The sequence below is a fragment of the Oncorhynchus mykiss genome, chromosome 15, assembly GCF_013265735.2.
Source record: "Oncorhynchus mykiss isolate Arlee chromosome 15, USDA_OmykA_1.1, whole genome shotgun sequence".
Lineage (NCBI taxonomy): Eukaryota > Metazoa > Chordata > Actinopteri > Salmoniformes > Salmonidae > Oncorhynchus > Oncorhynchus mykiss.
The window spans coordinates 72,981,959-73,006,210 of record NC_048579.1 but is presented as its reverse complement, the minus strand read 5'-3'; the positions used below and the strand labels follow the sequence as shown (position 1 = coordinate 73,006,210).

At 45.1% G+C, this 24,252-nt stretch overlaps 1 protein-coding gene across 13 annotated transcripts in view; it reads left to right on the top strand.

The window, feature by feature from the left end:
- The window catches only part of LOC110490803 (serine/threonine-protein kinase WNK1), a 183,755-nt gene that overhangs the window by 136,760 nt on the left and 22,743 nt on the right, over positions 1-24,252 (top strand). For 9 of the 13 annotated variants that reach the window (XM_036945328.1, XM_036945324.1, XM_036945323.1 and 6 more), the window contains 11 exons: positions 652-738; positions 6,591-6,722; positions 13,628-13,987; positions 14,441-14,520; positions 14,707-14,854; positions 18,096-18,212; positions 18,724-18,834; positions 18,997-19,063; positions 19,295-19,411; positions 19,906-21,137; positions 22,531-22,620. In XM_036945328.1, coding sequence (XP_036801223.1) covers positions 652-738; positions 6,591-6,722; positions 13,628-13,987; positions 14,441-14,520; positions 14,707-14,854; positions 18,096-18,212; positions 18,724-18,834; positions 18,997-19,063; positions 19,295-19,411; positions 19,906-21,137; positions 22,531-22,620 — 2,541 coding nt within the window. The remainder of the gene's footprint in view (positions 1-651; positions 739-6,590; positions 6,723-13,627; positions 13,988-14,440; positions 14,521-14,706; positions 14,855-18,095; positions 18,213-18,723; positions 18,835-18,996; positions 19,064-19,294; positions 19,412-19,905; positions 21,138-22,530; positions 22,621-24,252) is intronic. The other 4 variants (XM_036945329.1, XM_036945325.1, XM_036945318.1 and 1 more) reach the window with 3 other exon arrangements.

Here is a 24,252-nt window from a genome sequence, read left to right as displayed (position 1 = left end):
CAGAAGCTAAATGTAATCATTACATGGAATGTAAAGGGTTTCAATCAACCAGCAACAACAACAAAAAACAGGTTTTATTTGAGTTTTTTCTAAATATATTTAAAGGACACAACCTGCTTCTTCTATGTGCTCTGTTGAGCAATAACATTCACAATGTAATGAATCATCTAGGAGCCCTACCACGTGCATGAAGCCTACTCACTCCCCCCAACTGACCCAGCAGTGGATTTTGTTACCTGTGGATGTACATGCATACACAAGGAGTCTTGGAGATTCTCTGGACAGTCAGAGAGGGGATACTTTGTGTATGTACAGTACAGTGAGCCAAAGCTCAGGCTAGAATACAGTAGTACTGTACAGTACAGTGAGCCAAAGCTCAGGCTAGAATACAGTAGTACTGTACAGTACAGTGAGCCAAAGCTCAGGCTAGAATGTAGTACTGTTCAGTACAGTGAGCCAAAGCTCAGGCTAGAATACAGTACTGTGCAGTACAGTGAACCAAAGCTCAGGCTAGAATGTTGTACTGTGCAGTATGTCCAAAAGTCACAAATAGATCCTAATTCACGTTTTGTTTTCTCTCTTGTGTCCATATTTCTATCTCTCTCCATATTGTCTCTCCATCTCTTCATCTATCTCTCTATCCTATTGAAGCAGTTGCAGCAGATCCCAACCTCCCAGCCCAACACTGGACACCCTCCTGCCCCCAACTCCCAGCCAGTCCCCATCGCCCACCAACAAGTAAGGCCCCCTTTCTCCACAGGCCTCTATGAGGACGTCCTAATTCCTTACCAAAGGGGAACATTGAGACATTGCCAGTGTGGATAAGGGCCAACTTGTACACATCCTCCACACCAATCCTCCCTCTCCTGTTGTGTTCAGAGTACAGGTGCATCGTCATGGCAGCCAGACGGTGTTTTTGTTTTGATTGGTCTGTCTGTTCTTAATCTTGAGTACAGTATGCTCTCCTGTGTGGTGTGAAAGCTGTGGCGTGGCCCCTGTGGTGTCTCTCTCTCTCTCTCTCTCTCTCTCTCTCTCTCTCTCTCTCTCTCTCTCTCTCTCTCTCTCTCTCTCTCTCTCTCTCTCTCTCTCTCTTTCTCTTTCTCTTTCTCTTTCTCTTTCTCTTTCTCTTTCTCTCTCTTCTCTCTTTCTCTTCTCTCTCTCTCTGACTGTGTTGTCTGTCTCTTTTAGCATGGAGGTTACTACGTCACTGCGCTCCCTCCGCAGGTAGACAAAACAACACATTCAACGTTGATATGAGCACCTCTCACACTGTCTGCTTTATCTCTTGAGTCTCCTGGCTTTTCCCTTTTCTCCAATCCAACATTTAATTTCCTGCTGTCTCACGAACAGACAGAACTGTAAATTAAATGGCTGTGATGTATATTTGCCTACAGTGTAGTAGATGTAATGTATTCCTGGTACAGAGGCCTCCTCTGTGTGTGTGGGCACGCACTTGTTTTTTTATGGGCCTAATCATAGAAGGACATATAGCATCTCTATGGGCCTAATCATAGAAGGACATATAGCATCTCTATGGGTCTAATCATAGAAGGACATATAGCATCTCTATGGGCCTAATCATAGAAGGACATATAGCATTTCTATGGGCCTAATCACAGAAGGACATATAGCATCTCTATGGGCCTAATCATAGAAGGACATATAGCATCTCGATGGGACTAATCATAGATGGACATGTAGCATCTCGATGGGCCTAATCATAGAAGGACATATAGCATCTCTATGGGCCTAATCATAGGACATATAGCATCTCTATGGGCCTAATCATAGGACATATAGCATCTCTATGGGCCTAATCATAGAAGGACATATAGCATCTCTATAGGCCTAATCATAGAAGGACATATATAGCATCTCTATGGGCCTAATCATAGAAGGACATATATAGCATCTCTATGGGCCTAATCATAGGACATATAGCATCTCTATGGGCCTAATCATAGAAGGACATATAGCATCTCTATAGGCCTAATCATAGAAGGACATATAGCATCTCTATGGGCCTAATCATAGGACATATAGCATCTCTATGGGCCTAATCATAGGACATATAGCATCTCTATGGGCCTAATCATAGAAGGACATATAGCATCTCTATGGGCCTAATCATAGAAGGACATATAGCATTTCTATGGGCCTAATCACAGAAGGACATATAGCATCTCGATGGGCCTAATCATAGAAGGACATATAGCATCTCTATGGGCCTAATCACAGAAGGACATATAGCATCTCTATGGGCCTAATCATGGAAGGACATATAGCATCTCTATGGGCCTAATCATGGAAGGACATATAGCATCTCTATGGGCCTAATCACAGAAGGACATATAGCATCTCTATGGGCCTAATCATAGGACATATAGCATTTCTATGGGCCTAATCATAGAAGGACATATAGCATCTCTATGGGCCTAATCACAGAAGGACATATAGCATCTCTATGGGCCTAATCATAGAAGGACATATAGCATCTCTATGGGCCTAATCACAGAAGGACATATAGCATCTCTATGGGCCTAATCACAGATGGACATATAGCATCTCTATGGGCCTAATCATAGAAGGACATATAGCATCTCTATGGGCCTAATCATAGAAGGACATATAGCATTTCTATGGGCCTAATCACAGAAGGACATATAGCATTTCTATGGGCCTAATCATAGAAGGACATATAGCATCTCTATGGGCCTAATCACAGAAGGACATATAGCATCTCTATGGGCCTAATCATAGAAGGACATATAGCATCTCTATGGGCCTAATCACAGAAGGACATATAGCATCTCTATGGGCCTAATCACAGATGGACATATAGCATCTCTATGGGCCTAATCATAGAAGGACATATAGCATCTCTATGGGCCTAATCATAGAAGGACATATAGCATTTCTATGGGCCTAATCACAGAAGGACATATAGCATTTCTATGGGCCTAATCATAGAAGGACATATAGCATCTCTATGGGCCTAATCATAGGACATATAGCATCTCTATGGGCCTAATCATAGGACATATAGCATCTCTATGGGCCTAATCATAGGACATATAGCATCTCTATGGGCCTAATCATAGAAGGACATATAGCATCTCTATAGGCCTAATCATAGGACCTATAGCATCTCTATGGGCCTAATCATAGAAGGACATATATAGCATCTCTATGGGCCTAATCATAGGACATATAGCATCTCTATGGGCCTAATCATAGAAGGACATATAGCATCTCTATAGGCCTAATCATAGAAGGACATATAGCATCTCTATGGGCCTAATCATAGGACATATAGCATCTCTATGGGCCTAATCATAGGACATATAGCATCTCTATGGGCCTAATCATAGAAGGACATATAGCATCTCTATGGGCCTAATCATGGAAGGACATATAGCATCTCTATGGGCCTAATCACAGAAGGACATATAGTATTTTTATGGGCCTAATCACAGAAGGACATATAGCATCTCGATGGGCCTAATCATAGAAGGACATATAGCATCTCTATGGGCCTAATCATGGAAGGACATATAGCATCTCTATGGGCCTAATCATGGAAGGACATATAGCATCTCTATGGGCCTAATCACAGAAGGACATATAGCATCTCTATGGGCCTAATCATAGGACATATAGCATCTATATGGGCCTAATCATAGAAGGACATATAGCATCTCTATGGGCCTAATCATAGAAGGACATATAGCATCTCTATGGGCCTAATCACAGATGGACATATAGCATCTCTATGGGCCTAATCACAGATGGACATATAGCATCTCTATGGGCCTAATCACAGAAGGACATATAGCATCTCTATGGGCCTAATCATGGAAGGACATATAGCATCTCTATGGGCCTAATCATGGAAGGACATATAGCATCTCTATGGGCCTAATCACAGAAGGACATATAGCATCTCTATGGGCCTAATCATAGGACATATAGCATCTCTATGGGCCTAATCACAGAAGGACATATAGCATCTCTATGGGCCTAATCATAGAAGGACATATAGCATCTCTATGGGCCTAATCATAGAAGGACATATAGCATCTCTATGGGCCTAATCACAGATGGACATATAGCATCTCTATGGGCCTAATCACAGATGGACATATAGCATCTCTATGGGCCTAATCACAGAAGGACATATAGCATCTCTATGGGCCTAATCATGGAAGGACATATAGCATCTCTATGGGCCTAATCATGGAAGGACATATAGCATCTCTATGGGCCTAATCACAGAAGGACATATAGCATCTCTATGGGCCTAATCATAGGACATATAGCATCTCTATGGGCCTAATCACAGAAGGACATATAGCATCTCTATGGGCCTAATCATAGGACATATAGCATTTCTATGGGCCTAATCATAGAAGGACATATAGCATCTCTATGGGCCTAATCACAGAAGGACATATAGCATCTCTATGGGCCTAATCATAGGACATATAGCATCTCTATGGGCCTAATCATAGAAGGACATATAGCATCTCTATGGGCCTAATCACAGAAGGACATATAGCATCTCTATGGGCCTAATCATAGAAGGACATATAGCATCTCTATGGGCCTAATCACAGATGGACATATAGCATCTCTATGGGCCTAATCACAGATGGACATATAGCATCTCTATGGGCCTAATCACAGAAGGACATATAGCATCTCTATGGGCCTAATCATAGATGGACATATAGCATCTCTATGGGCCTAATCACAGATGGACATATAGCATCTCTATGGGCCTAATCACAGATGGACATATAGCATCTCTATGGGCCTAATCACAGATGGACATATAGCATCTCTATGGGCCTAATCACAGAAGGACATATAGCATCTCTATGGGCCTAATCATGGAAGGACATATAGCATCTCTATGGGCCTAATCATGGAAGGACATATAGCATCTCTATGGGCCTAATCACAGAAGGACATATAGCATCTCTATGGGCCTAATCATAGGACATATAGCATTTATATGGGCCTAATCATAGAAGGACATATAGCATCTCTATGGGCCTAATCACAGAAGGACATATAGCATCTCTATGGGCCTAATCATAGGACATATAGCATCTCTATGGGCCTAATCACAGAAGGACATATAGCATCTCTATGGGCCTAATCATAGGACATATAGCATTTCTATGGGCCTAATCATAGAAGGACATATAGCATCTCTATGGGCCTAATCACAGAAGGACATATAGCATCTCGATGGGACTAATCATAGGACATATATCATCTCTATGGGCCTAATCATAGAAGGACATATAGCATCTCTATGGGCCTAATCACAGATGGACATATAGCATCTCTATGGCCCTAATCACAGATGGACATATAGCATCTCTATGGGCCTAGTTAGACCTTATTTACATAATTTCATCTTATAATTTCCTGACATTTGGTAGGCTATTTGTTAGTCAACTTGTGTCTGTAATTAGATACATGCAGCTTCTCCTCGATCATTACTTGATGCTCATCCAGAATATTAAATAAAGCCACGCTCACCACATATTGTGTTTCAGGAAGAGGACGGATGCTCAGGGAACTGTTGTTCAACAGCATTACTTCTCTTCCTGAAACCAAAATAACATTTGGTCAGACATTTTACTCAGAGGAACACTTAGTTCTACATTTAGTGTCCATACTTTAGTTGCTATTCTAACTCTCAGGCTACTCCATTCTGAGATAATTCCAGCATCCACACCGTTTGATAAAAGCAGAGAGACTTACCGGACACCGAACAGTGTTATGAATGACAACAAAAGTCTTGTAACCTGAATTTGATGCTTACTCTGCTGTCCACCCGCGTCATGGTCTCGGCCACGGCCACTCACCTTATTAAAATGTCAGTGTTATCCTCGAACCACTCCGCAATTTTGGAGTCTATTGGCTCATTTTTTATGTGACTGACATGATGGATAGATTCCAAGAAAACTGTAGGCTTATTACACAATGTTTTTTTTAAACTATTGCGATAGACTCACGTTTTAACGGGTACGCCGTACCCCCGCTTTCTATTGCCGGTACTCTGTACTGGACCGTTCCGGCTTCACCCTTGCCTATAGAATATGATAAGATGGGCTGTAGGTTAAGCCTGTGCAGTATGTGTGTCATTGCTTTTCATCAAGTCACAAGGTAAGTTGGCCGACCGCCAGAGAAATGTTTTTGCAATCGATGGGAATGTTTGCCCCCCCAAGGCAAATTGTATCATCAAATTAGGATTACTACATTTGATTGATAGGGTCAACTGTTTAACTACAGTGAGATGATGGGGGTGTTTTTTTGCTTTGAAACTCTACTGATATGTGCCAAGTACGCATATGGTCTTAAAGAGACAGTTCACTCAAAGTTTGCAGATATTTTTTTGTTGTCAATGATTGTGCTTATCTTTTCCATCCGTGGGTTTTGAGGCTGGTGTCGGGCATAGACTCATCTCAACAGACTTTTGAGGTCAAAAACATCCGACATACTCAGTCAACTGTCCCTTTTTAACTTTGCTGTGTAGGTCTAGTCATGAGTTGACCTCTCCCTCTCTCCTCCAGACCCCCCTGCAGGCCTCTCTCCCCCCCACCTCCCAGCCCATGGTCTCTCAGCCCCAGCAGCAGCAGGCAGGCAGCACCGTGGTACAGAGCCCCTCTCAGAACCAGCTACCCCCTGGACCACAGCCCACACAGGTAAGGAACCAACACATGCATATACACAGAGTGCACATGCAAACACTGGCACTTAACCACACTGTGCACACACACACACACACACACACACACACACACACACACACACCTTAATCAAGTTAGAGTGAGGGTCCCCAAAACCAAACAGGTAACAGACTCATGCATTCACATTCCGTGTCAGATACTGTATGCATTCATACAGACACATTTTACACAAGCCCACATATAAACTCAGCAAAAAAAGAAACGTCCCCTTTTTCAGGACCCTTCAGGACCCTGTCTGTCTTTCAAAGATAATTTGTAAAAATCAAAATAACTTCACAGATCTTCATTGTAAAGGATTTAAAGGGCACTATTTCCCTGCTTGTTCAATGAACCTACAGACGGTAGGCAGTTAATGAACCTACACACTGTAGGCAGTTAATGAACCTACAGACGGTAGGCAGTTAATGAACCTACACACTGTAGGCAGTTAATGAACCTACACACTGTAGGCAGTTAATGAACCTACAGACGGTAGGCAGTTAATGAACCTACAGACGGTAGGCAGATAATGAACCTACAGACGGTAGGCAGTTAATGAACCTACACACTGTAGGCAGTTAATGAACCTACAGACGGTAGGCAGTTAATGAACCTACAGACGGTAGGCAGTTAATGAACCTACAGACGGTAGGCAGTTAATGAACCTACAGACGGTAGGCAGTTAATGAACCTACAGACGGTAGGCAGTTAATGAACCTACAGACGATAGGCAGTTAATGAACCTACACACTGTAGGCAGTTAATGAACCTATACACTGTAGGCAGTTAATGAACCTACAGACGGTAGGCAGTTAATGAACCTACAGACGGTAGGCAGTTAATGAACCTACAGACGGTAGGCAGTTAATTAACCTACACACTGTAGGCAGTTAATGAACCTACACACTGTAGGCAGTTAATGAACCTACACACTGTAGGCAGTTAATGAACCTACACACTGTAGGCAGTTAATGAACCTACACACTGTAGGCAGTTAATGAACCTACAGACGGTAGGCAGTTAATGAACCTACAGACGGTAGGCAGTTAATGAACCTACACACTGTAGGCAGTTAATGAACCTACAGACGGTAGGCAGTTAATGAACCTACAGACGGTAGGCAGTTAATGAACCTACACACTGTAGGCAGTTAATGAACCTACAGACGGTAGGCAGTTAATGAACCTACAGACGGTAGGCAGTTAATGAACCTACAGACGGTAGGCAGTTAATGAACCTACAGACGGTAGGCAGTTAATGAACCTACAGACGGTAGGCAGTTAATGAACCTACAGACGGTAGGCAGTTAATGAAACTACACACTGTAGGCAGTTAATGAACCTACAAACGGTAGGCAGTTAATGAACCTACACACTGTAGGCAGTTAATGAACCTACAGACGGTAGGCAGTTAATGAACCTACAGACGGTAGGCAGTTAATGAACCTACACACTGTAGGCAGTTAATGAACCTACAGACGGTAGGCAGTTAATGAACCTACAGACGGTAGGCAGTTAATGAACCTACAGACGGTAGGCAGTTAATGAACCTACAGACGGTAGGCAGTTAATGAACCTACAGACGATAGGCAGTTAATGAACCTACAGACGGTAGGCAGTTAATGAACCTACAGACGGTAGGCAGTTAATGAACCTACAGACGGTAGGCAGTTAATGAACCTACAGACGGTAGGCAGTTAATGAACCTACACACTGTAGGCAGTTAATGAACCTACACACTGTAGGCAGTTAATGAACCTACAGACGGTAGGCAGTTAATGAACCTACACACTGTAGGCAGTTAATGAACCTACAGACGGTAGGCAGTTAATGAACCTACAGACGGTAGGCAGTTAATGAACCTACACACTGTAGGCAGTTAATGAACCTACAGACGGTAGGCAGTTAATGAACCTACAGACGGTAGGCAGTTAATGAACCTACAGACGGTAGGCAGTTAATGAACCTACAGACGGTAGGCAGTTAATGAACGTACACACTGTAGGCAGTTAATGAACCTACAGACGGTAGGCAGTTAATGAACCTACAGACGGTAGGCAGTTAATGAACCTACAGACGATAGGCAGTTAATGAACCTACAGACGGTAGGCAGTTAATGAACCTACAGACGGTAGGCAGTTAATGAACCTACAGACGGTAGGCAGTTAATGAACCTACACACTGTAGGCAGTTAATGAACCTACAGACGGTAGGCAGTTAATGAACCTACAGACGGTAGGCAGTTAATGAAACTACAGACGATAGGCAGTTAATGAACCTACAGACGGTAGGCAGTTAATGAACCTACAGACGGTAGGCAGTTAATGAACCTACAGACGGTAGGCAGTTAATGAACCTACAGACGGTAGGCAGTTAATGAACCTACAGACGGTAGGCAGTTAATGAACCTACAGACGGTAGGCAGTTAATGAACCTACAGACGGTAGGCAGTTAATGAACCTACAGACGGTAGGCAGTTAATGAACCTACAGACGGTAGGCAGTTAATGAACCTACAGACTGTAGGCAGTTAATGAACCTACAGACGGTAGGCAGTTAATGAACCTACAGACGGTAGGCAGTTAATGAACCTACAGACGGTAGGCAGTTAATGAACCTACAGACGGTAGGCAGTTAATGAACCTACAGACGGTAGGCAGTTAATGAACCTACACACTGTAGGCAGTTAATGAACCTACAGACGGTAGGCAGTTAATGAACCTACAGACGGTAGGCAGTTAATGAACCTACAGACGGTAGGCAGTTGATGAACCTACAGACGATAGGCAGTTAATGAACCTACAGACGGTAGGCAGTTAATGAACCTACAGACGGTAGGCAGTTAATGAACCTACAGACGGTAGGCAGTTAATGAACCTACAGACGGTAGGCAGTTAATGAACCTACAGACGGTAGGCAGTTAATGAACCTACACACTGTAGGCAGTTAATGAACCTACACACTGTAGGCAGTTAATGAACCTACAGACGGTAGGCAGTTAATGAACCTACACACTGTAGGCAGTTAATGAACCTACAGACGGTAGGCAGTTAATGAACCTACAGACGGTAGGCAGTTAATGAACCTACAGACGGTAGGCAGTTAATGAACCTACAGACGGTACGCAGTTAATGAACCTACAGACGATAGGCAGTTAATGAACCTACAGACGGTAGGCAGTTAATGAACCTACAGACGGTAGGCAGTTAATGAACCTACAGACGGTAGGCAGTTAATGAACCTACAGACGGTAGGCAGTTAATGAACCTACAGACGGTAGGCAGTTAATGAACCTACAGACGGTAGGCAGTTAATGAACCTACAGACGGTAGGCAGTTAATGAACCTACAGACGGTAGGCAGTTAATGAACCTACAGACGGTAGGCAGTTAATGAACCTACAGACGGTAGGCAGTTAATGAACCTACAGACGGTAGGCAGTTAATGAACCTACAGACGGTAGGCAGTTAATGAACCTACAGACGGTAGGCAGTTAATGAACCTACAGACGGTAGGCAGTTAATGAACCTACAGACGGTAGGCAGTTAATGAACCTACAGACGGTAGGCAGTTAATGAACCTACAGACGGTAGGCAGTTAAGGAACCTAGAGACGGTAGGCAGTTAATGAACCTACAGACGGTGAAAGCCTACAGACGGTGAAAGCCTACAGACGGTAAAAGCCTACAGACGGTAGGCAGTTAAGGTCACAGTTATGAAAACTTAGAACACTAAAGATGCCTTTCTACTGACTCTGAAAAACACCAAAAGAAAGATGCACAGGGTCCCTGCTCATCTGCATGAATGTACCTTAGGCATGCTGCAAGGAGGCATGAGGACTGCAGATGTGGCCATGTCCATACTTTGAGACGCCTAAGACAGCGCTACAGGGAGACAGGACGGACAGCTGATCGTCCTCGCAGTGGCAGACCACGTGTAACAACACCTGCACAGGATCTGTACATCCGAACATCACACCTGCGGGACAGGTACAGGATGGCAACAACAACTGCCCGAGTTACACCAGGAACGCACAATCCCTCCATCAGTGCTCAGACTGTCCGCATTAGGCTGAGAGAGGCTGGACTGAGGGCTTGTAGGCCTATTGTAAGGCAACAACGTCGCCTATGGGCACAAACCCACTGTCGCTGGACCAGACAGGACTGGCAAAAAGTGCTCTTCACTGACGAGTCGCGGTTTTGTCTCACCAGGGGTGATGGTCGGATTTGTGTTTATCGACGAAGGAATGAGCGTTACACCAAGGCCTGTTCTCTGGAGCGGGATCGATTTGGAGGTGGAGGGTCCCCCTCCCTCATGAGGGTCCTTCCTGCAGGCTCATCCTGACATGACCCTCCAGCATGACAATGCCACCAGCCATACTGCTCGCTCTGTGCGTGATTTCCTGCAAGACAGGAATGTAAGTGTTCTGCCATGGCCAGCGAAGCGCCCGGATCTCAATCCCATTGAGCACCTCTGGCACCTGTTGGATCGGAGGGTGAGGGATAGGGCCATTCCCCCCAGAAATGTCCAGGAACTTGCAGGTGCCTTGGTGGAAGAGTGGGGTAACATCTCACAGCAAGAACTGGCAAATCTGGTGCAGTCCATGAGGAGATGCACTGCAGTACTTAATGCAGCTGGTGGCCACACCAGATACTGACTATTACTTTTCATTTTGACCCCACTTTGTTCAGGGACACATTATTCAATTTCTGTTAGTCACATGTCTGTGGAACTTGTTCAGTTTATGTCTCAGTTGTTGAATCTTATGTTCATACAAATATTTACACATGTTAAGTTTGGTGAAAATAAACGCAGTTGACAGTGAGAGGACTTTTCTTTTGTTGCTGAGTTTGGCACAGCCCCCTGAGCCAGTGTGTTTACATAAACCCATGGATGGGTCCATTGAAGGCCTGTCAGAGTTGGTCTGAACCAAGTCAGTAACACAAAACCAAACCTCCATCAATTATTCAGCAATCGATGGAAAACCTTCAGGGCCATTGGTTACGTGATTAGGCGTTTACTTTTCTCAGTCATAGGCATATGAATAGAAGTATTAGTTATAGTGAAGTTTTACTGCATTGTGGGTACAAACATGAACTTCCATCGCCTTCAAAGTCCAACAGCTTTGCCAAAATAAACCAAACACTCACAAAAGCCAATGTGAAAATAAACCAAACCCTTATGAAACCGATTCAGTACTACTGAGTCGTTGACTAACTCATGTCCATCGTGGTAAGTATTACACAACCATCTCTTTTAAATAATACTGATATTCTCTTTCTATAGAGTTTAATCTGTTCTGTTTCTTGTTAACACGTTTTAACATTCACATTTCTTACTTCAGTTTTCCATCCTTTCTTTCTGTTTTTATTCCATTGACTTTCTCACTCTTTCATCCACTCACTCACTACACCTCTATGACATGCTGCTTGGTCTGCCTGCCCTGGCCTGGCCTGGTCTGTCTGGTCTGGTCTGGTCTGGTCTGTCTGGTCTGGTCTGTCTGGTCTGGTCTGTCTGGCCTGGTCTGCCTGCCCTGGCCTGCCCTGGCCTGGTCTGCCTGCCATGGTCTGGTCTGCCTGCCTGCCTGCCCTGGTCTGGTCTGCCTCTCCTGGCCTGGTCTGCCTGGTCTGCCTGCCTGCCCTGGTCTGGTCTGGTCTGCCTGGTCTGTCTGTCTGTATGCATGGTTGGTGGTCTTCAGCTGTGTGCTAGTGAGCTGGGCGCTTCTGTTATGTCCCCTTCGCCCAGCTTAGAACACCTCTACTATCTCTACCAGGCACACCAGCTAGCTCTGGTCCAGGTACCACTCACTGTGCTGTTATTATAGCTAGCTCTGGTCCAGGTACCACTCACTGTGCTGTTATTATAGCTAGCTCTGGTCCAGGTACCACTCACTGTGCTGTTATTATAGCTAGCTCTGGTCCAGGTACCACTCACTGTGCTGTTATTATAGCTAGCTCTGGTCCAGGTACCACTCACTGTGCTGTTATTATAGCTAGCTCTGGTCCAGGTACCACTCACTGTGCTGTTATTATAGCTAGCTCTGGTCCAGGTACCACTCACTGTGCTGTTATTATAGCTAGCTCTGGTCCAGGTACCACTCACTGTGCTGTTATTATAGCTAGCTCTGGTCCAGGTACCACTCACTGTGCTGTTATTATAGCTAGCTCTGGTCCAGGTACCACTCACTGTGCTGTTATTATAGTGCTGGTCCCCACTAGGGTGGTAGAACGTGTTTATGTGTGCGACTGTACGTGTGTCCATTTCCATTAGTATCCGCTGTCCTCACTCAGTATCGCTTGTGTTGTTGTTGTTTGAGCCCCAGTAGAAAAGTATCTGTCTTTCAGTGTCTTCTGTGTTTGTCGATAAATGTGAATTGAGGTCTAATGGACGATCATGGCTGTTCCATTAGAGTCCATGTTAGTGACCAACAGCATGATGTCACCGCAGTCGTGTTGTACCACTGAGTGGAGAGGGCCTCATGAGGAGTCCTGTCCACACCTTAGCATTGCTTTGTTCTCTCAGTGCAGTTGAACCAGTTGAACCTTCGGTTTGACATCCGGTTTCATGCCATTTGTGAAACACATCGTGTTTGGTCGCATGTTGTTGTGGTGCGTGGCTTTGTGTGTTGACTTTGTTTGTTTAGTGGTTGTATGCACAGTGTTAAATTCTGTCACACCCACCATACACACTCTTATCCCCTTGAGTTTTGTTCCTTCAGTCACCCTTTAGTCAACCACCAACATAATATCCATCCCATAGAAGTGGACTTACTATTTCTATCATCCATAATCCGCCCACTCCAACCTAGTTCCCATGACCCTTCGTTACCCTAGCCAGTCCTAACCTGACCTGACCCGCCCCTTGCTCTCCTCCTCCCGCCCCCAGCCTTGCAGTATGGCTCCACCTCCCTCCTCAGTGGGACTTGTCTCTGTGGCACAGATGGCCTTCAATCAGCCCTCGGTCCCGGTTACTGCAGCTGCAGCCCAAGGGGCGGCGTCACCCCCTGGGGGAGCCCTGGTGTCCCCACAGAGCCCTATAGCAGCTGCAGCCTTACCTCTGCCTCCTGGGGCTCATCCTCTACCTGGTTCTGTATCTGCACCCACTCTGGTGACTCATCCACCGCCGGTGCCACCGGCCTCCCCTATGCCGCCCCAAATGATGCCTACTCAGCCGCTGGTCGTTGTGGTGCCCGTCATCAGCGTAGCCAGCACTTCCCCAGAGCCGCCAGGAGATGCCCAGCCCCAGGTACCTGTGGTCAGCCAAACCCCCTTCGTCATGTCCCCCCCGCCTGGTCGTATGGATGATGGAGAGTAGTTCTTTGACCATAGCTGGTTTGCGTGTTTCCTTGACTGTATGTTTGTTATTTAAATGAGTCCTGAGTTGGTTGTGTGAAGTTGTGGATGTGTCTAGTCATATATTTTATGGTCACAAGTAGCTAGATGTGGATTGAACATTCTGGACATAGATGCTGTCAAACATTTGGTTACGGTGGGATTAGTACACTAAGAACCTACTCATATTTCTTTATACTGCTACTCTCACATGCTTTTAAGTCTCATATTCTGCCTCTCTTTTTAACCTCAATACCTTCTGAAGCCTTTCATCTCCAAAAGACCACACTACTTTGCACTCTCTTGACTGTAAAACAAGTTTCCCACAGTTCTCTGACCCTCTGTTGTCCTGTACTGTGTGTTCCAGCCCTCCCAGACGGCTCCTCAGCCTTTGTCATTGGACCAGTCACAGTTACATCCACCACAAGTGCCCTCGTCCATGGAGAGGTAAGATACATGTTTAACTGATGGTAAAGATATACACGTTGAGATTTTATAAGAGATGGGAAAGATATCTCAAATGTTATAATCAGTCATGATTGTTTAATTTAGTTTTTATTAGCTTAGAGGCTTGGAGCCTCGCTCTCATTCTTCAGATCATGAATTTTAACGGTGTTTGTGTGTCTGACTCAGCGGTCACTCTGACGTGGCGTCCGGCCTGAGCGATGGAAATGATGGAGGCAGACAGGAGGGGCGCTCCATCAAGCGACACCAGCGACGCTCTGTACGGAGTCGCTCTCGTACCGACAAGATTGGCAAAGCAAAGTTGAATGTACTAAATGTAAGAGTCAGCCCAGGGGAAATGACCGATATGTACTAAATGTAAGAGTCAGCCCAGGGGAAATGACCGATATATACTAAATCTAAGAGTCAGCCCAGGGGAAATGACTGATATATACTAAATGTAAGAGTCAGCCCAGGGGAAATGACTGATATATACTAAATGTAAGAGTCAGCCCAGGGGAAATGACCGATATATACTAAGTGTAAGAGTCAGCCCAGGGGAAATGACTGATATATACTAAATGTAAGAGTCAGCCCAGGGGAAATGACCGATATATACTAAGTGTAAGAGTCAGCCCAGGGGAAATGACTGATATATACTAAATGTAAGAGTCAGCCCAGGGGAAATGACTGATATATACTAAATGTAAGAGTCAGCCCAGGGGAAATGACTGATATATACTAAATGTAAGAGTCAGCCCAGGGGAAATGACTGATATATACTAAATGTAAGAGTCAGCCCAGGGGAAATGACCGATATATACTAAGTGTAAGAGTCAGCCCAGGGGAAATGACTGATATATACTAAATGTAAGAGTCAGCCCAGGGGAAATGACCGATATATACTAAGTGTAAGAGTCAGCCCAGGGGAAATGACTGATATATACTAAATGTAAGAGTCAGCCCAGGGGAAATGACCGATATATACTAAGTGTAAGAGTCAGCCCAGGGGAAATGACAGATATATACTAAGTGTAAGAGTCAGCCCAGGGGAAATGACTGATATATACTAAATGTAAGAGTCAACCCAGGGGAAATGACCGATATATACTAAATGTAAGAGTCAGCCCAGGGGAAATGACTGATATATACTAAATGTAAGAGTCAGCCCAGGGGAAATGACTGATATATACTAAGTGTAAGAGTCAGCCCAGGGGGAAATGACTGATATATACTAAATGTAAGAGTCAGCCCAGGGGAAATGACTGATATATACTAAGTGTAAGAGTCAGCCCAGGGGGAAATGACTGATATATACTAAATGTAAGAGTCAGCCCAGGGGAAATGACTGATATATACTAAATGTAAGAGTCAGCCCAGGGGAAATGACTGATATATACTAAATGTAAGAGTCAGCCCAGGGGAAATGACTGATATATACTAAATGTAAGAGTCAGCCCAGGGGAAATGACTGATATATACTAAATGTAAGAGTCAGCCCAGGGGAAATGACTGATATATACTAAATGTAAGAGTCAGCCCAGGGGAAATGACTGATATATACTAAATGTAAGAGTCAGCCCAGGGGAAATGACTGATATATACTAAATGTAAGAGTCAGCCCAGGGGAAATGACCGATATATACTAAATGTAAGAGTCAGCCCAGGGGAAATGACTGATATATACTAAATGTAAGAGTCAGCCCAGGGGAAATGACTGATATGTACTAAATGTAAGAGTCAGCCCAGGGGAAATGACCGATATATACTAAATGTAAGAGTCAGCCCAGGGGAAATGACCGATATATACTAAATGTAAGAGTCAGCCCAGGGGAAATGACTGATATATACTAAATGTAAGAGTCAGCCCAGGGGAAATGACTGATATATACTAAATGTAAGAGTCAGCCCAGGGGAAATGACCGATATATACTAAGTGTAAGAGTCAGCCCAGGGGAAATGACTGATATATACTAAATGTAAGAGTCAGCCCAGGGGAAATGACCGATATATACTAAGTGTAAGAGTCAGCCCAGGGGAAATGACTGATATATACTAAATGTAAGAGTCAGCCCAGGGGAAATGACCGATATATACTAAGTGTAAGAGTCAGCCCAGGGGAAATGACCGATATATACTAAGTGTAAGAGTCAGCCCAGGGGAAATGACTGATATATACTAAATGTAAGAGTCAACCCAGGGGAAATGACCGATATATACTAAATGTAAGAGTCAGCCCAGGGGAAATGACTGATATATACTAAATGTAAGAGTCAGCCCAGGGGAAATGACTGATATATACTAAGTGTAAGAGTCAGCCCAGGGGGAAATGACTGATATATACTAAATGTAAGAGTCAGCCCAGGGGAAATGACTGATATATACTAAGTGTAAGAGTCAGCCCAGGGGGAAATGACTGATATATACTAAATGTAAGAGTCAGCCCAGGGGAAATGACTGATATATACTAAATGTAAGAGTCAGCCCAGGGGAAATGACTGATATATACTAAATGTAAGAGTCAGCCCAGGGGAAATGACTGATATATACTAAATGTAAGAGTCAGCCCAGGGGAAATGACTGATATATACTAAATGTAAGAGTCAGCCCAGGGGAAATGACTGATATATACTAAATGTAAGAGTCAGCCCAGGGGAAATGACTGATATATACTAAATGTAAGAGTCAGCCCAGGGGAAATGACCGATATATACTAAATGTAAGAGTCAGCCCAGGGGAAATGACTGATATATACTAAATGTAAGAGTCAGCCCAGGGGAAATGACTGATATATACTAAATGTAAGAGTCAGCCCAGGGGAAATGACTGATATATACTAAATGTAAGAGTCAGCCCAGGGGAAATGACTGATATATACTAAATGTAAGAGTCAGCCCAGGGGAAATGACTGATATATACTAAATGTAAGAGTCAGCCCAGGGGAAATGACTGATATGTACTAAATGTAAGAGTCAGCCCAGGGGAAATGACTGATATATACTAAATGTAAGAGTCAGCCCAGGGGAAATGACTGATATGTACTAAATGTAAGAGTCAGCCCAGGGGAAATGACTGATATATACTAAATGTAAGAGTCAGCCCAGGGGAAATCACTGATATATACTACACAAAACATTATTTTTCATTCGTGTGTTTAGCACCTGTGATAAGCCTGTTGTTTTTGTTTATAAATTATAGGCCTACTTATGATCAACTTTGATTGACATAACCTTTTAATTGTCCAAGCCGTTGCATTGTGCTCGGTGCTCTTGTCTCCCACCAGCTGAGATTGTTTTTCATTCAGTTCAATAAGCTGTATTTTCTTGGAAAGTGTTCTCTAATTGGAGCATACAGCATCTGATTAATGTCTGTCTCTGGTGTGTATCTCCCTGTACTGATGCCTGCCTCTTTGAATTCCCTGGCACAGCATTGTTTAGGCCCTACTGATTAGACAGAACGACACAGAGCCATTCAAACAGGCCGTGTGATTTCTGTCGATAAATCTGAAGAGCTGCTCTCTTTCATCTTTTCATTTCATCCACATCTTATTCTGGCTTCTGTTCCTTTGTTTATTCCAGATATCCAACATGGGCGACAGGGTAGCTGAGTGCCAGTTGGAAACGCACAACAGAAAGATGGTGACTTTTAAGTTTGATCTGGATGGAGATAACCCAGAGGAAATAGCACAGATTATGGTAACTACAGAGAAGATTACGAGCACACTCCCTCCCTCTTTTCTCTCGCTGTCGCTCTCCCCCACCTGTCTCTCTCCCCCTCCTGTCTCTCTCGCTGTCTCTCTCTCTCTCTGTGTCTCTCTCTGTCTCTCTCTCTCTCGCTGCCCCTCGCTGTCTCGCTCGCTCTCTCTCTCTTTCTCGCTGTCTCTCGCTCGCTCTCTCTCTCACTCTCTCACTGTCTCTCTCTCCCTCCCTCCCCCTCTATCTCTCTCTCATTATTGAGCCGTCTCCCCTCTCTGATTGCAGTAGCCCAGAATCCCAACTGTGTTGTGATGTTCCCTGATGGTATTTGTCTCAGGCATGTCCAGAGAGTTTATCTGGTAATAATGAAAGGCTTTATTTCACCAGACTTTCTGGGTGTTTTGACTTTGATTAATCCGTTCTGAAATGATGAATCAATCCAACCATCAGATTCTGAGAAGAATGAGGACTGTGATTGAGAGGGCTGTTCTTTCATGGTGTGTGACTACAGGTCACCAGTCTGTTTATACTGGAGAGCGAGAGGGAGTCGTTCATGGAGCAGGTCCGTGAGGTCATCGAGATGGCTGACGAGAAGGGTCTGGAGAAAGATGGAAACACCCAGGTAGAGTGACGTCTCTCCATTCATTTTTCCTCCATGTTGTTGCTGTGAAAGAGCATCATTCTTAACCCTTCTATACCAGGTACATTGGCTTAAGTAACTTCATCATGGATCGTTGTAAACGGCTGTTGTACTGTCTCAGACTGACTGCATCTTGTGCCACAGATTGTTTCCCAGATAGTTAGTGACCTCCAGCAGCAACAGATCCCTGCTATATCTGAACCGTTGCCAGGTAAAACAACCAACACAATGTCCACACAGGGAATTGGTACCCTACAACAACAAAATGTTTTGTTTTGCATGAGAATTTTTTGCATGAGAATTTTCCATCTGTAGTCCAATGTGTTGTACCATGAATTATAGAACTTTCCCTCGCTGAGAAAAGTAAATGTATTGAATTCAATAGAGACACCCATTTTGCATTAACCCTATGTGTGACCCTACCATTTCTATCTATCTCCAGGTATCCCTTCCTGTGCAGCCCAGGTGGTCCACTCTGCAGGCAGGAGGTTTATAGTCAGCCCCGTGCCTGAGTCCAGACTCAGGGACCAGTTCTTTGCTGATTCACAGTCCTTTCACGGTGAGTTTAGCACGCACGCACACACACACACACATGAATGCACACACACGCACAGTGACAGCCTACCAATAAGTTATCTTATTAGTCAACAAGATAATGCATTCAGCATCCAAATGTAATAACATTTAGATGTTTCTGAAAACCGGGATCATCTGATCTTGTGACTGACTGAATGTTGTTGTATTGTAAAGTTAATAATAAAAACATCACATGTTTATGAATGTCTAGTTGCTATGTAACCGTAGTTTAGTTAGTGTCCTATCTGTGGTGTATGACCTGATTTTAAGGTGATGGCTAACATCACATGTTTATGAATGTCTAGTTGCTATGTAACCGTAGTTTAGTTAGTGTCCTATCTGTGGTGTATGACCTGATTTTAAGGTGATGGCTAACATCACTGTTTTACTTAGTGACGGGGTTTGGTGTTGACACATCTCTTTCTATCACTCTCTCTGTTTCCCTGCCCATCTCTCCCTCATTGTCTCTCTCCACAGCCGCCCGTGCTGTAGCTGCAGGTCAGGGTCTGTCCCAGTCGGCCTCAGCGGTCAGCCTGCAGCAGGCCTTCTCAGAGATGAGACAGAACCAGGGCCAGTACGACCCAGGGCCCAGCACCGCTCCTCCCTCCGTCCACATAGCCTCCCTGCCTGTCCTGGTCCCTGCTGCAGCCACCACCACCACCATCCCAGTCTTCTCCACTGCTCCTATAGCCTCTGCTCCTCTCCCCCATGCTCAGGTTCCATCTGAGGCCTCTGTGACCTCCCCTCCCCCCCCAGTCTCCATCTCCCCTCCAGCCTCTACCTCCATCTCTCCACCTGCACCCATCCACCAGGCCACCGCCCCCATCCCCACCCAGCTCCAGTCTGTTGATACCCAGCCTCTCCTTTCCCAGGCCCCTCTCACCCTGCCGGTGACCCAACCCGTGGTCTCCTCCGTACCTAGTGTTACAGCCACCTCTGTGTCCCCCCCAGTCCCTGCTGTCCTCCCCAACACAACTACCCTGTCCACCTCAGCCTCCTTCCCCCAGACCTCTGGCTCCATCCCTGGTGGTCCCACCACCTCCATACCCACTACAGTCCTTTGTCATTCTGCCACGGCCCCCCTGGTCAGCAGCTGTAGCAGTGATAGTGGAGGAAGCTCAGAGCAGCTCCCTGTCCCTTCCACCGCTACTGTAGTCCCCACCACGGCTATCCAAGGCCCCCTGCTAGCCCCCTCCATTGCTAACCCCAGTGCAGAGCTCCCTTCTTCCTCCTCGCCTGTAGCCTCTCTAGCCCCAGGGGCCACGGTCCCTACCTTACAGCCCATCACCACCACCATCCCCGTGGTCCAGCCCACCCTGGTGCACACCCAGCCCCAGCCTGCTACAATGCCCAACCAGACCCACGCCCAGTGTGGGGAGTGTGAGGTGGCCCTGGGCATCGATGACATCCACGCCCTGGATAAGAAGCTTCGCTCCCTCTTCATGGACCTGGGCGGCGGTGGAACCACCCAGGCCGATGGCTCTGTCGACCCAGCCGGAGGCACTGGTGTCCCGGGAACCTCTTCCCCAACCGGCCACTCATCCACCCCCAGCTCCACAGGCACCCCCCTGCCCCCCTCCAGCCTCCCCCTGGCCTCCTCAGGACCAGGGCATGTCTCTGGGACCCCCCTCACCACCCCGGGACAGGCTGGGACCCCTTCCACCTACACCCAGACTACCCCGGCCAAAGCACCTCTGTCTAGGTTACCGGTGAGTCAGTCAGCATGGATGTGGAGGCTAGCTTAGTAGATGTGGCTTGAAGAGCGCTGTTTATAACACATACAGTATGTTGTAAACCATTTCAGATTGTTATGACACCTCTGTGTAAGGTAAGTTTGTGTAATTCTGTATTTGTAGTCTTTTGGAGAATTCTACATCATTATTACATAGTTGACATACACAGTTATTGCCTAGTTAAATAAATCAAATCAAATGATTGACATGTGATTGTGCCAACTCCACCTTTAACAGCCTTTTGTTAACCTCCTTGATCAACTGCTTTTGTCTCCTAACATTTTGTTGGAATGAACGTTTGCTCTGCTTTCTGTTGCATGGCAACAACTCTATTCTATACTGTGTCCATCCCCCCTAGATATCAGGTAGCGCACCATGTAGTTGTTAAAACCCTCCACTGTAGTTATGGTGTCATTTCTAGGGTTTTGTCAAACACAGCTTCTAGATGAGATATGTTAAGGGTTAACGGCTTCTAGATGAGATATGTTAATGGTTAACAGCTTCTAGATGAGATATGTTAATGGTTAACAGCTTCTAGATGAGATATGTTAATGGTTAACAGCTTCTAGATGAGATATGTTAAGGGTTAACAGCTTCTAGATGAGATATGTTAATGGTTAACAGCTTCTAGATGAGATATGTTAATGGTTAACAGCTTCTAGATGAGATATGTTAATGGTTAACAGCTTCTAGATGAGATATGTTAATGGTTAATGGCTTCTAGATGAGATATGTTAAGGGTTAACGGCTTCTAGATGAGATATGTTAATGGTTAACAGCTTCTAGATGAGATATGTTAATGGTTAACAGCTTCTAGATGAGATATGTTAATGGTTAACAGCTTCTAGATGAGATATGTTAATGGTTAACAGCTTCTAGATGAGATATGTTAATGGTTAACAGCTTCTAGATGAGATATGTTAATGGTTAACAGCTTCTAGATGAGATGTGTTAATAGTTAATGGCTTCTAGATGAGATGTGTTAATAGTTAACAGCTTCTAGATGAGATGTGTTAATGTTTAACAGCTTCTAGATGAGATGTGTTAATGTTTAACAGCTTCTAGATGAGATGTTAACACTCAGGAGCCCAAAGGTGCCATGGCTAACGGCTGTATCCAGGCACTCCACGTTGCATCGTGCTTAAGAATAGTCCTTGGGCTTGGTATATTGGCCATATACCACACCTCCTCGGGCCTTATTGCTTAAGTAACACTACAGTCTTTGTTTATTGTCTAATGTCCCAGTCAGTGTCAGAGAGCTGCAGGTAGAATCCTGTCCTTCCAGCTGCATGTGGCTGCAGTGCATTATGTTCTCCTATCTCTCCTCTTCTCTCCGTTTCATCCCTCTCTTCATCCCTCTGTTTATTAGGTGTTGCCTGTGGGCTCAGATCAGGCTCAGGCTGGCCCCCCTCCTCCCTCAGACCACATGGCACCCTTCCCAGGACCCTGTCTAACTCAGGTGCCTTTCCCTCTTTCTCCTGACTGCCATTTTGATCCTCCATCATCCCTCGTTCTGCATCCCTCTCTCTCTCTTTCTCTCCTAAGTGATGTTAAGATCCCTCTATCTGCACCCCCTCTCTCTCTCTTTCTCTCCTAAGTGATGTTAAGATCCCTCCATCATCCCTCGTTCTGCATCCCTCTCTCTCTCTTTCTCTCCTAAGTGATGTTAAGATCCCTCTATCTGCACCCCCTCTCTCTCTTTCTCTCCTAAGTGATGTTAAGGGCCCTCTATCTGCACCCCCTCTCTCTCTTTCTCTCCTAAGTGATGTTAAGATCCCTCTATCTGCACCCCCTCTCTCTCTTTCTCTCCTAAGTGATGTTAAGATCCCTCTATCTGTACCCCCCCTCTCTCTCTTTCTCTCCTAAGTGATGTTAAGATCCCTCTATCTGTACCCCCTCTCTCTCTCTTTCTCTCCTAAGTGATGTTAAGATCCCTCTATCTGTACCCCCCCTCTCTCTCTTTCTCTCTTAAGTGATGTTAAGATCCCTCCATCATCCCTCTATCTGTACCCCCCCCACCCCCCCCTCTCTTTCATCCGTCCATCTCCCCCTCCCATCATTTGTCTCCTGTGTAAAAACTAGTGACGCATGAAGATCAGATCAGGCTCAATCTGTTCAGTGTCTGAAGAAGACATCTCTGTCTCTGGTTCTCTCTGTGTTGGCGGAGCAGCATGATGACCTGTGACTCTCATTAACCACGTCTGTTCCTCATTATCTGATTCTCTCTCTCTCGCTCTGTCGAAGTCTGTCTCTTGTCTCCCTCTTTCTCCTGCACCTCTATCCCACTCTCTTGCCTCTCCCACTCTCCCTGTCTCTCCCTCTATCCCACCCTCTCCTCTCTCTCCCTCTTTCTGTCCTTCTCCTTCCTCTCTCTCCTCCCTCAGTCTTTCTCCAGACAGACCGTTAGGGAGGCTGGGGAGATCAACATCACTCGTCTTCATTTGTCATTGTGGTTTTTGTCAGCACAATATTTTAATAGTTTTCTTCCACGAAGAAAGAGAAGACTCGCCACAAGCAAAATATTACATCCAGACAGAGTTTTTCTCTCCCACAGCGCATTCTTTCTTAAACTAAATCAACTAGGGAATAACTGGGAAAGACGAGAAGACAGGCTCCCCCAGGCTAGTGGAGATGACAGTTTGGTTGATACTCAGACAGACAGTGTTGTCCACAGTGTGAATGTTCAAATCTAAAGATAGAACAAACCAAGCAAACCAGAGCACTGTTCTTTGTAAGGAAAAAGGGGGTTCATTATTTTTCTTTCATCTGTAAGAATTCTGTGTAATTTTCCGTTCAAAGCTCTGCTCTGGTCTGAGGTGATTTGATCTTGAGAAAGCGACTGCAGTCTGCCTCCTGTGGCTCTAATGGTTCTGATGTGAAATTCTTTAAAGGGATATTTGTAACGTTTTCAGCTTCATATTCATCCTCTCCAGCACCTCCCCTTTCTCAGCTTCATATTCATCATCTCCAGCACCTCCCCTTTCTCAACTTCATATTCATCATCTCCAGCACCTCCCCTTTCTCAACTTCATATTCATCATCTCCAGCACCTCCCCTTTCTCAACTTCATATTCATCATCTCCAGCACCTC